Source organism: Hyperolius riggenbachi, chromosome 2, assembly GCF_040937935.1.
Source record: "Hyperolius riggenbachi isolate aHypRig1 chromosome 2, aHypRig1.pri, whole genome shotgun sequence".
Lineage (NCBI taxonomy): Eukaryota > Metazoa > Chordata > Amphibia > Anura > Hyperoliidae > Hyperolius > Hyperolius riggenbachi.
In genome coordinates, this window is record NC_090647.1 from 85,149,702 (window position 1) to 85,165,328 (window position 15,627).

Below are 15,627 nucleotides of genomic sequence, written 5' to 3' on the forward strand. Positions count from 1 at the left end.
GGCTGACTGAGTTTTAGATTTCTCACTGCATCAGAAGCAGCTCCTCTCAAACTTTCAGCAATTCTTTGTTTCTTTTGCGCCTCAGGGACATCCCACTCATCCAGCCCCTGCATAGCCTGGTCCATCCACCCCTCAAAGTCTTCTTCTCCAGATGGGACAGGTGTTTTCCCTGAAAAAAAACGCAGCTTTCTATAGCCATATCCTGTTAGGGCATCAGGGACCTTCAGGCAGCGCTCCATGACTTTCTCAAATTTTTCAAAGAAGTTTGCTTGTGAGTCTGTGCTAGGTGCAGACATGCTAGGGGCTAAAACATTTGGTGGGCGTGCCTGTGTTGTATCAACTTTGCTTGCTTGTGAACCTGGGTGGCATTTAGGGGTTATGATATCAGCTTCTAAACCATCGGACAGCAGTTTTTTCTGAGCCTGAAAGCAAATGGGTACTTCATCTCGCCACTCTAACAGTGCATAAGTCCGAGGCCCTTCAGAGTCCTCTGTACAGTCCAGAACATAAACTCTGCTTTCAGGCGAAAGTGCTGTAACCACGTGGCGAATGCGGGCTGCAGACCATTCATTTCCTGGAAGGCTAAGTATAATGCACAGTTCTGGCCTAGCTTTCTGATGGTCACACCACTTGGTAGCAGCTTCTGGGTCCATTCTGCCTTCGCTCATTTTCTCTGGCAGAGGGGTAGGAAATCCAAGGACGAGCCCCCACGTGTAGCACTCACCCCCTAAGGAGCGGCTGAAGATAGATTTGGGTTCCCTACCGTACCAGCTGCAACTCACTTCAGAAACTGGACCCGACAATAATCATAGTAAAACCACTAACAGTGCGGCTTTAATAATAGCATATGAAGCCTTGTTAGAGCGGAATTTAGATAAACAGCAAACACATAAACATCAAACATGCAATAATAAACTGAGTGTGGGATAAGTCTGTCTATCACTTTAAGTCCCTGTCTATCCACTGGCCAGTGGCTATATAAGTTCTATGATGGCCGGCGTTGGGGCCCTTTGAGAGCGCTCCGTCCCTTTAAAGAGGGCACTTGTAATCCACAGGGAATGAAGGCAAACTATATAAAATGTATTCCGAAAGAGAGGATAAAAATAAAGGGTTTCTCAATCCTGAGAGTCAGCAATAAATCCAGGAAAAGAAAAAGGGATCTCTGTTATGGCTCCTATAGAAACTGTAATCAATTCTCTGCTTTCAGTCAGAAATAAACATGACCGTGAGGCCTCTCACCAAATCACTGCTGTCCACAGTCTCAGATGAACCTGGGTCAGAATGCAGGCAGATAGTTCACAAGTCCCTCTGTCCAGATGGATGTTCTCCTTCCCTCTCAGATGATGGAGGTACTCTCACCCGCAGCAATGTTTTTGTCCTGTGCCAACAGTCTGGCTGGAGGGGTTCAGTTCTGTGTCCTTCCCACACCACTCTCTTCCCTCTCCACACCCTGTTCCCCGTTCTCACTCCTCCCTCGGGAAACAAAAATCAGCTCTAAAAGTTCCACTCTGTTTAGGGGCAGGCAATGCATTTTGGAAAACAATGAAACAGCACCACCTAGGGGCTACACCTGTCTCTGCAAACACTTCTGCAGAAATTACCTGTGTTAATAAAGTTCAACTCCTGTCTGATCCAGCAGATGCCAATAGATGCACTACATCAGTTTCCGAGTTCCAGCAATCCTGTCTAGTAAACTCAGAACCCCAGCATCTGAATTTTCCAATTTTACAAATGAATGGTGATTCAGATGCGCAAACATTGTGTCTTGATCTTCCTGTTTCTACACCTCGCTCTAGTTTCGTGAATAGCTCAGAGCATCTGCTATGTGAACCTGAAATCGCAGAATTATTACCTTGTTCAGAAAATTTTCCAATAAATTTGCCCTGTACCATGAATTGTGCAGTAGATCTCTCCAATGAAACTCAGGTCACAGAATCATTATGCTGTCCAGCAGGTGCTTCCATGGTTTTGCCCTGCAATATGGACTGTTCAGTGATCCTGTCCAGTGAAGCTGTGGTCGCAGAGTCTTATGCTTCACCCAGTACTTTGGATACTTTAAACCCTTTAGCAGAGGAGGCTGAAGCACTGCTTACCTCAGTTGGTGTTGCAGTAATATTCACTTGTCTAGCAGCTGTTTTGGAATTACAGTCTGCTCTAATAAAACTTGATGAATTTCTGCCCAGCGAAGCAGAAGCCATTGAAATATTGTCCTCGTCAGCAAGTGTGTTAGATACCTTGCCCTGTACACAGTCTGATTTAACCAATGTTGTTGAGTCCCTCTCCAGTGTTGTAACAGCCGAGGAACTCCAGCCCTGTCCTCTGAATGTTTCAAAAGTCTTGCCCTGTAACATGGATAATTCTGACTCGCTGGAAAAAATAATAGAAATCTCAGAATTTCAGTCCGGGTTAATGAGTGTTTCTGAAACCCAGCCCTGTATCCTGGAAAATTCTGGTTCTCTGGCCGGTGTGGCAGAAGTTCCAGAGCCCCCTTCCTGTCCAGTGAGTTACTCAGTTTTGCCTAGTTCAGTGGGGATTGCTGCAATATTGACTTGTTTTGCAGCCCTTCATGAGCTCCAATCCAGTGTATTTGATGAGTCTCTGTCTAGTCCAGAAGAAGTTATGGGAACCCTGTCTAGTTCGGTGCATACATCAGAAGATTTGTCCTGTCTTGTAAATGCCCCTGAACATGATTTGTTAATAACTTTGCTGGAATCAGAGACATCTAAGTCTGATCCTGCATTTTTTAGTGAGAATCCAGTAACTGTGAAGTCTAGTCATGATGATTTTTTTTTGCCCAGTCCTGGTTTCGGTCCTACCTTGACTGACTTTGAGGTTTGCAGTTCCTTGACATGCCCAGAAGTCTCTCTTGTGCCGGTGTGCCCAGATGTGCTTCGTATGCCAGAGTGCCCAAGTGTGTCTGTGTTGGCGTGCTCACACGCTTCCCTAGTGGAGACATGTTCTGATGTTGCCGGTTGGCCTGCATGCCCGGAGATGGTTCTGGTCCCTAAAAACCCTGATCTTGATGTTTGTCCTTGTGACCCTGACTCTAGAGTTGCCCTGGGTTCCATAGGGGTTCTTGATGGTTCTCCATGTGAGCCTAAGGGGCGTTCTGACCTGTGGGGATCTCTTTGGAGCTTCCAAGTGTTCTGGGAGATCTCTGAGGAAACTTGTCCTGGTACCTTGGACTGGTTCAACGGTGGGTTTTGTGTTGGTGGGGACAGTTCCGGTGGGCATTGCAAAGGCTTTGGCGTTTTTGGACAGTCCCGGGAAGGCGATGGGTATCGCTCAGAGAGTTTCTGGGGGCTTTTCTCTGGAAGTCGTGGTTCTGATGGGTATCACACTGAGGCTTGTGGTGCTGACGGGCATGGTTCGGTAGGTTCTGGTTCCAATTGGTCTAGTTTTGGTGAGACTGATTCGGGAATTTGGTTTTGTCGGACGGATCCGACCTTCATGAATTTTCAGTCAGATCAGTTTGCTGGATTTCCCACTTCTGATTTTTTGGTTTGGGTGGTTCAGGAGAAATATGTCAGTTTTCATAGGCGTCCAGAGGCCGCGTTTAAGGGAGGGGGTACTGTTATGATCGCTTCTGCAGCGTTTACTGCTGACTGCACTGGTATTGCAAACCAAGCAGTTCTAATGTCATTACATGCATTTGCTTGCATAGTTTGGTTTGCACTTAAACTAGTTGCTGATTCCATCTGCAGTCGCTCTGAAGTTTATGACAGTTTAATATGCTTTTGTGTAAACAAACATTGTCTGCTGCAGTGGAGGGGCGGTCCCTTTCCTGCAGGCTGCATATCATTGTCTGCCTTTTCCTGCTATCAGCCTGTGATTAATTACCATTCACTTGTGTGGGAATCTGCAGGTCTGCTCCCATTGGATGACCTCAGTATAAAGAACTGCTTCCTGCAATGCCTCATGGGCTATCATAGTTTCAGACTCTATCTGTTACTCTGCTCGTGCCCCACCTCGTTCCTGGTCCGTGTGGACTGCGCTGACTCCTGCGAAGGGGTCAGCGAGTCCTCCTAGTTCTGCTCTTGTTCTAGAAGTTGCTACTTGCTTGTCTTGTGTCATATATTGGTTCATCGCCAATATATACGCATACTTGCGCATTTTGTTATTTTCCTTGTATTCGTGTTACGTTAATATATCAGTGTCGCTGATATATACGTACACGAACTGTTTATTTCCTGTGTTCAGTTAGTCAGTTTTCCAGCACGTTTTGGTAGTTTGCGCGTATCGTGAACACCCGTGCTGAGCTAGTTATCCTGTTCCTGGTCCTGTTTGTGGATTGCGTTCATCTCTGCGAAGAGATAACGAATCCTTCTGAATCCTGTTCCTGGTCCTGTTTGTGGATTGCGTTCATCTCTGCGAAGAGATAGCGAATCCTTCTGAGTCCTGTTCCCTGTATTACTTCAGTCTTAGTCAGAGTTCCTGCTTATGTCATATATCGGTTCATTGCCAATATATACATATGTTAGTCAGACGTTACGAATAGTTTCATTGATAGCTGTAATTGTAATATGCTAGGAAAACATACTTATTGTATATTTATCTGTGTTACGTTCATCTATCTCGATCCTGCTATTTCCTGTCTCTCCTGTCCTGTCTTTGTGAGGCACGCCATCGCCGCAACGCATTGGCTGCCTCATTCCAGTCTGTCTGGTTTTGGACGCTTGCTGTCGCTAAGTAATCGCTAGCTAGCAAGCGTTCATTCTGTCTACCTGTCCTGATCTCCTCAGTCCTGGTTTATGCGCTCAGCGCTACTTTGCGCTGAGACGTTATTACGAAAGTGTTTGTGGCTGTTCAGATCTGCACCGGCTCTGTGCACCACAATCTCCTATTGGAGTCAGTCCTCTCCTCCACTAAACTGGGGATATCCTGATTCCTTGTGCTGGTGTGTGTACCTCCTTCACGTCAGCTTATGTGTTGTATGCTGACTGTGGAGATTACACCCCCAAGCTTAACATATGCCATCTGACATGTAGTTCTTGACCATCTTCTCCAGGCGATCGGTGTTGGAGGTGGATCTGCACGCTTGCTGTTCTGTGTGCTGCTGCATGGGTGTCAGAAAATGTTCCCACTCCAAGGACACTGCCGATACCATTCCCTTTTGGGCACTAGCTGCGGCTTGTGTTGTTTGCTGCCCTCCTGGTCGTCCTGGGTTTGCGGAAGTCAGTCTGTCGGCGAACAACTGGCTAGAGGAGGGGGAGGATGTCAATCTCCTCTTTAAAGTCTCCACAAGGGCCTGCTGGTATTCTTCCATTTTGACCTGTCGGACTCTTTCTTCAAGCAGTTTTGGAACATTGTGTTTGTACCGTGGATCCAGAAGGGTATAAACCCAGTAATTGGTGTTGTCCAGAATGCGCACAATGCCTGGGTCGCGTTCAATGCAGTCCTAGGCCGAAGAGGTCATAGCCTAGGGTCACAAAAACCTGTTTATTTGGGCTATTTCAATGGTAGTGATGGTGACGTACATAAATCTCAGCTATGGCCGTTAGCAACGTCTGAATTTCACGAAATGTCTCATGCAGGTAGAAGACATATTGTTAGACTTGGATTCCAAAGATGGGGTCCCTACATCTCTGCAAACCAGAGTTACAGGGGTCCAAAATTGGTAAAATCCCCCATAGACTTTCATTGCCTCCCTATTTCACTTTCCAAAATCTCACATCTTTTCAAAGGGCAATGGCTCAGCAGTACCAAATTTTCTAGCATTGTAGGGACCCTTAGGGGGAACATGACTGGTGAGTTTCGGGCCCCTAGGCCAAAGAGGTCATAGCCTAGGGTCACAAAAACCTGTTTATTTGGGCTATTTCAATGGTAGTGATGGTGATGTACATAAATCTCAGCTATGGCCGTAAGCAACGTCTGAATTTCACGAAATGTCTCATGCAGGTAGAAGACATATTGTTAGACTTGGATTCCAAAGATGGGGTCCCTACATCTCTGCAAACCAGAGTTACAGGGGTCCAAAATTGGTAAAATCCCCCATAGACTTTCATTGCCTCCCTATTTCACTTTCCAAAATCTCACATCTTTTCAAAGGGCAATGGCTCAGCAGTACCAAATTTTCTAGCATTGTAGGGACCCTTAGGGGGAACATGACTGGTGAGTTTCGGGCCCCTAGGCCAAAGAGGTCATAGCCTAGGGTCACAAAAACCTGTTTATTTGGGCAATTTCAATGGTAGTGATGGTGACGTACATAAATCTCAGCTATGGCCGTTAGCAACGTCTGAATTTCACGAAATGTCTCATGCAGGTAGAAGACATATTGTTAGACTTGGATTCCAAAGATGGGGTCCCTACATCTCTGCAAACCAGAGTTACAGGGGTCCAAAATTGGTAAAATCCCCCATAGACTTTCATTGCCTCCCTATTTCACTTTCCAAAATCTCACATCTTTTCAAAGGGCAATGGCTCAGCAGTACCAAATTTTCTAGCATTGTAGGGACCCTTAGGGGGAACATGACTGGTGAGTTTTGCCACTGCTGAGCCATTGCCCTTTGAAATGGTGTGAGATTTTGGAACGGTAAATAGTAGGCCCAATGAAAGCCTATGGGGGATTTTACCAATTTTGGACCCCTGTAACTCTGGTTTGCAGAGATGTAGGGACCCCATCTTTGGAATCCAAGTCTAACAATATGTCTTCTACCTGCATGAGACATTTCGTGAAATTCAGACGTTGCTAACGGCCATGGCTGAGATTTATGTACGTCACCATCACTACCATTGAAATAGCCCAAATAAACAGGTTTTTGTGACCCTAGGCTATGACCTCTTCGGCCTAGGACTGCATTGAACGCGACCCAGGCATTGTGCGCATTCTGGACAACACCAATTACTGGGTTTATACCCTTCTGGATCCACGGTACAAACACAATGTTCCAAAACTGCTTGAAGAAAGAGTCCGACAGGTCAAAATGGAAGAATACCAGCAGGCCCTTGTGGAGACTTTAAAGAGGAGATTGACATCCTCCCCCTCCTCTAGCAAGTTGTTCGCCGACAGACTGACTTCCGCAAACCCAGGACGACCAGGAGGGTAGCAAACAACACAAGCCGCAGCTAGTGCCCAAAAGGGAATGGTATCGGCAGTGTCCTTGGAGTGGGAAAATTTTCTGACACCCATGCAGCAGCACACAGAACAGCAAGCGTGCAGATCCACCTCCAACACCGATCACCTGGAGAAGATGGTCAAGGACTACATGTCAGATGGCATAGCTGTGTTGAACAATCCATCTGCACCCTTCAACTATTGGGTATCGAAGCTAGACACCTGGCACAAACTAGCAATGTACGCAATAGAGGTGCTGGCTTGCCCGGCAGCCAGCGTTATGTCGGAACGCTGTTTTAGTGCTGCCGGAGGCATCGTCACAGATCGGCGTATCCGCCTCTCCACAGAAAATGCAGACCGTCTGACTCAAATTAAAATGAATCAATCCTGGATTGGAAACGACTACGCAACACTCCCGGACCCCAACCAAGTAACATGAACAATGAACATCTGTGATGGGTTAGCGTTTCCGGTCCCTGTTTATTGAACCTCTCATCTGTATTAAATTTATGACTGCATGGCGACAAAACGCAAATTGCTATCCGCACGCTTCTTGTCCTCATGCAAGGCCTGGGTTGTTGTGTCTCAAAGCGTGGCCTTCTCCTCCTGCGCCACCCTCCTCCTGTTCCATCACGTGTGCTGCTGCTGGGTTAGCGTTACCGGTCCCTTTTTCCTGGAACCTCTTATATGTATTACATTTATGACTGCATGCCGACAAAAAGCATGTTACCTGTGCAAAGAAAACAGACATTTCCCGCATTTAAAAGACAGTTTTCCCTTTGAAACTTTAAAATCGATTTTCTCAAAAACTATAAGCTCTTTTTGCTAAATTTTTTTTCCTCTTGTACCCACTCCCAAGGTGCACATACCCTGTAAATTTGGGGTATGTAGCATGTAAGGAGGCTTTACAAAGCACAAAAGTTCGGGTCCCCATTGACTTCCATTATGTTCGGAGTTCGGCTCGAACACCCGAACATCGCGGCCATGTTCGGCCTGTTCGGCCCGAACCCGAACATCTAGGTGTTCGCCCAACACTACTCATCATCAACAGGCATCATTAACGGTATCCGATTGTTCCGGAGATTGCACCATTAATGTACTGTCAATGGGCACCTCTAGATACTTTCCTCAGTAGATGAAAGCTTCTAAATGATCCAGAGGGTTCTCCGAACCTCATCCACCCAACCAATACTTGTGGGACTGTCCATCTGCTTCTTCGCAGCCACATTCTGATTTGTGTTAAATAGCAGCAGCACTGCACCGGTGTAAATATAGCCCGCACCTGCGCAGTGGTACCGAGCCACTTATGCACTTAGGAAAAAGCCATGCATGAGCAGCTCCAAATTACGGCACAAGTGCGGGGGCGGTACTTGAGCCTGCCCAGTGTGGCCGTACTAGTACACAATGGGGGCCCATCCACTAGAACATATACAAAAAGCCATTGTCACATATGTTCAGAGGAGATGGAATGGTGGGATCAAGGAGGATGGGAGAAGTCTCTGGCTTATCCAGAAGCTTCCCACTACTGAGGTAAGTATCACATTCTTCATCTTTTCTCCCCTTCAGGTACCCTTTAAATTAATATATATCTAATATGAAATAAAACTAATGATGACTGAAAGGACCAATGTGTTTTGAATTATAAAAGTACATCTTTCGCTTTTGAATTCTTTGTGGTGTGTGTGTGACTAGGGGTGAGTGTGGCCGTGGCTAGAGGTTAGCCGTGGCATTATTAGAGGTGTGGCGGGGGCATATCTTAATGTAGCCCTCTTTCTTATCTCAAAAAGTTGTCATGCATCATTTCAGCAGAGCCAACTAGCAGCTGTGAGATGCAGGACTGTTTTTGTGATGCGGATGAAATAAGTCTACATTCATGTCTGACTTATGGTTTCTCTGTCTCTGTAGCCACATTACATTAACGCCTGCGTCCAGATTACACTTATAAACTTGGTGCATCCTGACGGGTGACAGATTAAGGCTCAGATCCCATCTGCAGCCGAATCCCGTGCGGCAAGTGGGAGCAGACAGTGTCCGCAGAAAAGGATTAAGAGAAAATGGAGCCCCAGGTAAGATAGCACTTTTTGCCGACCGCTGATAGCCACCTGGCTTTTTTAGTAAGATTTTGTGGTGCTAGCATCCGCCAGGCTCCTAGTCTTTCTCCAGGCCTTTGGCAGTTGCCTAGAATTGCCTTGTGGATGATCCGCCTCTGAGTGTCCACTCCAATGGTCCGCCGTGGTTTGGCTGTAGCCCAGGGCAGATGCATTATCCCCATAGGCTATATGTTGAACGCATCCCCCGGCCCATGATTTTATCTTGGACTGCACAGAAGTGTGGCCCACTTACTGCAACGGCCGGGTCTCATAGATCCGTTGCACACTGACAAGTGTGAACGGCTCCTATACTGTAAAATAATAACTGCTCACTGTACTGAGAACGGACAAAAAAATGTCAGATCTCAGCTCAAGTGGGAACACAGCCTCACTGTAAGGGCCTGTACCCACGACATGATTTCCCCAATGATTTTTACCGCCGACCGCCAATATTTTGAGCGATTGTTTCTGTGATCTCGTTATGTGGGTACAGGCGTGCAAACGTCGTTTAGCATTGTGCGCTGATAACAACCGTTGCGGCAGATTGAATCTTTAAGATACTCCGCGCAAAGTACTGATTTCGCTTAACTTCCCTTTCGCGCCTGTCAAGTGCCGTCGCTCATACTTGCCGGCCGGAAGATGGATCGTGGAACGCTCGTTGTGAGGGGGACGTCACTGGATCCATCTTCCTCCGTCAGGTGGTGAGTATTCAGCTTAAGACTACAATGCCCCTGTGCTGGCGTCATTACAATATACTTACTTGTGGGAGGCATCTTTACTTCTCCACCATGTCCATTCTGACAGCGGGTAGCTCTGTGCCCAGCAGGTGATGTTCTTCACACTGGATAGTTTATGGTCCACTTTTGGCTTTTCTAGTGACAGAGGAAACACATTTTATTTTAAGTCATAAAAGCGCTAATCTAAGATTTCATCAAAACAATCGTGCACACAACTAGTTTCCCTCTTAAAGGATACCCGAGGTGACATGTGACATGATGTCACAGACATGTGTATGTACAGTGCCTAGCACACAAATAACTATGCTGTGTTCCTTTTTTTCTTTCTCTGCCTGAAAGAGTTAAACATCAGGTATGTAAGTGGCAGTTCCTGTCTGAGTCCGGACTGGGTCAGACTACAGTGTGGCCCTCACTGATAAGAAATTACAAATATAAAACAACAGAAAATGGCTTCTGAGAGCAGGAAAGAGATAAAAAGCGTCAATAGTTTATAGATTTTAGCTATGGCATACTTCAATTAATGTGTCCTTGAGCAAAAACAATAAAACAGTAAAAACTTAAAAAGTAGATTTAAATATAAAATAAAACTGTGGAATATCTTAAAAAGTCATTTTTAGGAGAAGGAGGATAGATACAATTGTTTATTTCATTAGTTTATTTTCACCTCGGGTGTCCTTTAACTCAAAAAGTTGGAAGGTAGGATATTGGTCCCAGGTTATGAATGCATATGGACTATAAATTATAAGCTCTTCGAAACTGATAAGCAGTTGTTATTATCAGTGTAGAAATGAACAATGAATTAGAACACTCACGTCGTATGTTCAGAATGAAGGTTTTGTTGAGCTGAACATCCCCATTATCTATGTAGAACACAATCTCATCTCCAGGCTCATACTTATTGCTGCAGTACCTGGAAAAGCTGTTAAAGGATATAAATCACAATGCGAAATGCCATATTTATAAAAGGATGATCGTGTTTTGGTAACTGGCAATCAACACTTTATCACCGGTGCCATAATTCACCTAAATTGTTGATACAAAGTTTCAATCACTTGAACGATGTCCCGTTATAAAATTACTGAAAGGACTACTGTAGGGGGGTAGGGGAAAAAGAGTTGAACTTACCTGGGGTTTCTAATGGTCCCCTGCAGACGTCCTGTTCCTGCGCAGCCACTCACCGATGCTCCGGTCCTCTCTTCCGGTTCACTTCTTGAATTTCCGACTTTAAAGTTGGAAAACCACTGCGCCTGCGCGGCCATGTCCTTGCTCCCCCTGTCATCACCAGGAGCGTACTGTGCAAGCACAGACTGTACTGGGCCTGAGCAATACACTCCTGGTGATGTCAGCTGTAGCAAGGGTGCGGCCACGCAGGAGCAGTGGTTTTCTGACTTTAAAGTCACAAATTCCAGAAGTGAACCGGAGGCGGGGACCGAAGCATTGGTGAATGGCTGCGCAGGCAGAGGACGTCTGCGAGGGACCATTAACCTTCCTGGCGGTAAGCCCGAGCTTAGCTTAGCTATGCCGCCGGAAGGCACCGCTCAGGCCCCGCTGGGCTGATTTGCATAATTTTTTTTTTTGCTACACGCAGCTAGCACTTTGCTAGCTGCGTGTGCAATCCGATCACCGCCGCTACCCACCGATCCGCCGCTATCCATCGCGCCGCAGCCGCCCCCCCCCCCCCAGACCCCGTGCGCTGCCTGGACAATCAGTGCCAGGCAGCGCTGTGGGGTGGATCGGAGTCACCCCGCCCGGCGCCATGGCGACAGGGGAAGCCCTCCAGGAGATCCCGTTCTTTGAACGGGATCGCCTGATCTCCGATCGCCGGAGGGGGGATTTTCGCTGAGCAGTGGCTATCAGGTAGTGAGACCTTGTCTCGCTACATGAAAGAGAAAAAAAAAACATTTTAAAAAAAATGGCTTTGCTGCCCCCTGGCGGATTTTGACAAACCGCCAGGAGGGTTAAAAGCCCCAGGTAAGTTCAACTCTTTTCCCCCCACCCGCCTACAGTACTCCTTTAAGCGCTGCATTTAAATTGTGTTAAACACCATAAACAAATCAAAATCGATCAGCACTTAATCTAATTGCAAATCTCTGTGCAAAACCTAAATCTAAAAAAAAAAGTCCTCAAACTTTGTGAAAAACTATGCTTAAAGTTCCAAAAAAAGTTCAATAGACAACAAAAAAATAATTTTTAAAGTTGATTCACTGATGCATGCAAATTGTGATCCCCACAGAAAAAATTCCACAATTTCCACTTCAGTTCTCTAAGTGCAAATGCATAAATCAGGCTCAAAGTGCACCTCCACCGATCACCCAGTTGGAAACAAACTCACCCTTTGGGCTGAGGGCCTGTATTAGACAAGCCTCTGAGATCTTGACAGACATCCCACAACCATGTGGCGAAGCTCCTCAGTGTCCTCAGCTTGTTACCTCTTGAGGAAAACCCCTCCATAGTGTAATACAGTTAAAAACAGGAACGTTTTATTAAAAGATTGCACTGACATTTCAGTAGAACCTTATTGTACATAGAGTTTTATAACCTGCTCTCCCCTGTGTGGCTCCCAGGCATGGCGTCTTATTGGCGTTTGGCTCTCCTACAAGGTTCTCACATGCAGTGCTAAAAATTTTCCTGGTAGCCGGTTTATGGGCGGAGCCTCTCAGCACCCCGATAAAATAGCCCAATATTTAAAATTTGCAGCAACTAAGGCAGCTTGGTTTGTGGTAGGTGAGGAGGTTAAAGGTTAGGCATCGCGGGGAAGGGGTAGGTTCGTTTTAGGCATTGTTAGGAAGGGGGTCAGTTAGGGTTACTTTATTTGTAGAAAGGACTATGGTATAAACATAAAGCACAAAATCTTGTAGGTCTTGTGGTACAAAAATATCCAAAATCTTTATTGACACAGTTACAAAATTCTTAAAAAGGAGGTCTCTGCAGGATGCTCCTCATTTGCATGAATAATCACAGGAAATTTCAGTAATTTGTAAAAAAGGCTTTCAGCAAGAAATCAATTGGCAACGACACGCTCGTTTCGGGCATATAATGCCCTTCATCAGGCCACTGTATAAGCACTTTCTACAAAAGAGATCAAAAAAAATTCCCATTAAGAAACATTAATATAATGTATTGAATAAACGAGTACCGACACCCTACAGAAGAGGTTCCAAAAAGGTGAAGGCGGAGTGTGTTCTACACAAGGCCCTAAGCAGGGTCCTCCACACTACGTCCCAGAAAATATAGTGTCCAATCCCAAAGGAAGATCATAGAAGGGTAGACATATAAAGACATCAGTCCAGGTGTAGAGAACAGTGTGGCAAGAACAACATGAGGCAGTAAATATCGGCTCAATAGCCACACTGTCAAGGATGAAATGTAGAGTATATAATATAGTCAAGACCAAATGGGGCCCACACCATAAAAAATAGCAACAACCACATGGGGCCTGTAAATATTGGTCCCCGTTGCTATACTAAAAGAGAAAGAGGCACCTATGTATATAAAGAAAAAGGCACCTAAAAGTATAAAGAAATCAATAATATACATATACACCAACCTATATATCCTGTAGGCAATACATGGCAGGAGCAAAGGGTATGACAGAAACTAGGTCTGACCAAGCAGACACATATTACACCTGGCAAAAAATATATAGAGAGTATAAACATATATAGAGGAACAGTCCGCACTCAGAGACACTGCACAATGAATATGACCAACAGCATCAATATATTGCATAAACTACATCAATTATAGGTACAGTGAGATGGCAACTGGTTAAAGTCTCTATAAAGCCTGACCATAATATGTTGAATGTGTTACAGTACTAGAGACAGTGAAGGGTCCACATGACTAACACATAGGTCGATTATGATGCCACATATAGTACCCAACATCACTAACATATAGTCCTGTCACTGCACCAAAACGAATTGATTCCTATAAAAATAGACCAAGTCTATATACACATAAGAGTCCCAGCACATAATAAAGAAAGGGATCTACAAAATATGAGACCAATACATATATGCATAGATACTTACAATCCTGATGGCAGGTGTAAAGATCACCAAGCAGCTATAGACAGGAGTGCAACTGTGTAATGGCGACTAAGCCACTTAAATACAACTACTCAGCGTCCCTGGAGCACCAGGGCGCATGACAGGAAATCATGCAGCCAATAGCAATTGGCAGCCTCAGAGGACGCAACCAGTCCGGCACTATGCGTCCAGCGTGTGCTCGTAGCCACGCTGGAGCGCAAACCGGAAGTTGTAGGCGAGGACTTCCGCCCCTGCGAACCAATTGGAGGAAGGCTGGCTGGGCACCAGGAAGTGCTCGGCTTGTATATAACCAAGCCGGAACGCACGAGTCTACATCACTGAACACAGGCCAATTGGGAATGGTGGGGGGCGTTCCCTATGCAAATAACGCCTTGATGGTGCACACCAAATATGTTACACCTCGTCTATGGCTATAGTGGAGTCCCCAAATACTATGAATTTCACAGCCCCATAAAAAAGGGAGTCTAAAAAACATCCCCCATAACGCAAATATGTGCAACTACATATATATGGATAACAGACTCTGTCACTATTTGACACTGATGGTCAATCCAAAGCATAGCTAAGCATCACAATGGAAAAATGGTCACCTCTTAAAGGGGAACATACCAATAAGTAAAAAGAGACATAAAGTCTCATTGAAAGGGGCACAAATACCCCAACCGAGAGTCCCCTAGACAGAAGTGACCATAAAATATATAGGCTAAACAGTGTCACTGAGTGCAGACTATACATATTGAAATGCCAAGTTTACCTCGTCTCCATACCATGTAGGCCCAAGGAGGGTAAGTATTGTACATTGATCGTTGTCAATTGAGGTACATCAAAGACTAAAAAAAGGGAAAGATACAGAAAAACAAGTTATTACAAGGAATGAAACAAAATACTCCTACTTAAAGCATATTACCACACATGGAGGGAAAACGACTCAGGGTCCTAAATTCTATTGTGGCTTGTATTCTACATTCATGCCATAGGGAATAAGGGTTTGTAATGATCTAATCCACTGGGCTTCCTTGTGTAACAAAAGAGCCTCCCTATCTCCACCTCGTCTAGGAGGAACAACTACCTCCAAAACGAAGAAGCGCAGTTGATTCGCCGCATGTCCTCTTTCGACAAAGTGCTGGGCTACAGGCGAGTCAATCTCAGAAATACTCAAATTTCGACGCAGGGCCACGTTGATATTGGACCTATGTTCTACTATTCTTTCCTTGACCGGCCGTGTGGTTTCACCCACATATAATTTGCCACAAGGGCATTTAATCCCATATACAACATATGGTGTAACACATGTAGCATAATGTGAAAATTTAATCTCATGACCTTTCATAGGGTGATTAAAGGTTTTACCCTTCATCACCAGCTGGCAACATGAACAGCTAAGGCAAGGAAATGTCCCCTTGCGAATAGGGGCAAGGACTGTCTGGAGATTAACTCGACCTGAGCCGATATCAGCTTTGATAAGGTGGTCTCTGATCGATTGTGCCCTTTTGTAGGCAACCATGGGTGGATTTTTAAATAATGGCACCTCGGTCCTCATGGATCTTAAAATTGGCCAATGCCGTTTGATCACTGAAGTTATTTGTGGAGATATAATGTTGAAGGATGTGGCAAGGATCATCCGATCCACCTCCCTATCAGACCCAGTTTCACGTACCCGTAGCAATTCTGACCGTTCACGGTCCAGAATTTGC

At 45.4% G+C, this 15,627-nt stretch overlaps 1 protein-coding gene across 2 annotated transcripts in view; it reads right to left on the reverse strand.

The window, feature by feature from the left end:
- FLT3 (fms related receptor tyrosine kinase 3) overlaps positions 1-15,627 on the reverse strand; it is a 175,854-nt gene that overhangs the window by 47,272 nt on the left and 112,955 nt on the right. For both annotated transcript variants that reach the window (XM_068267000.1, XM_068267001.1), the window contains 2 exons: positions 10,694-10,800; positions 9,905-10,016 (listed from right to left, as the gene is read on the reverse strand). In XM_068267000.1, coding sequence (XP_068123101.1) covers positions 9,905-10,016; positions 10,694-10,800 — 219 coding nt within the window. The remainder of the gene's footprint in view (positions 1-9,904; positions 10,017-10,693; positions 10,801-15,627) is intronic.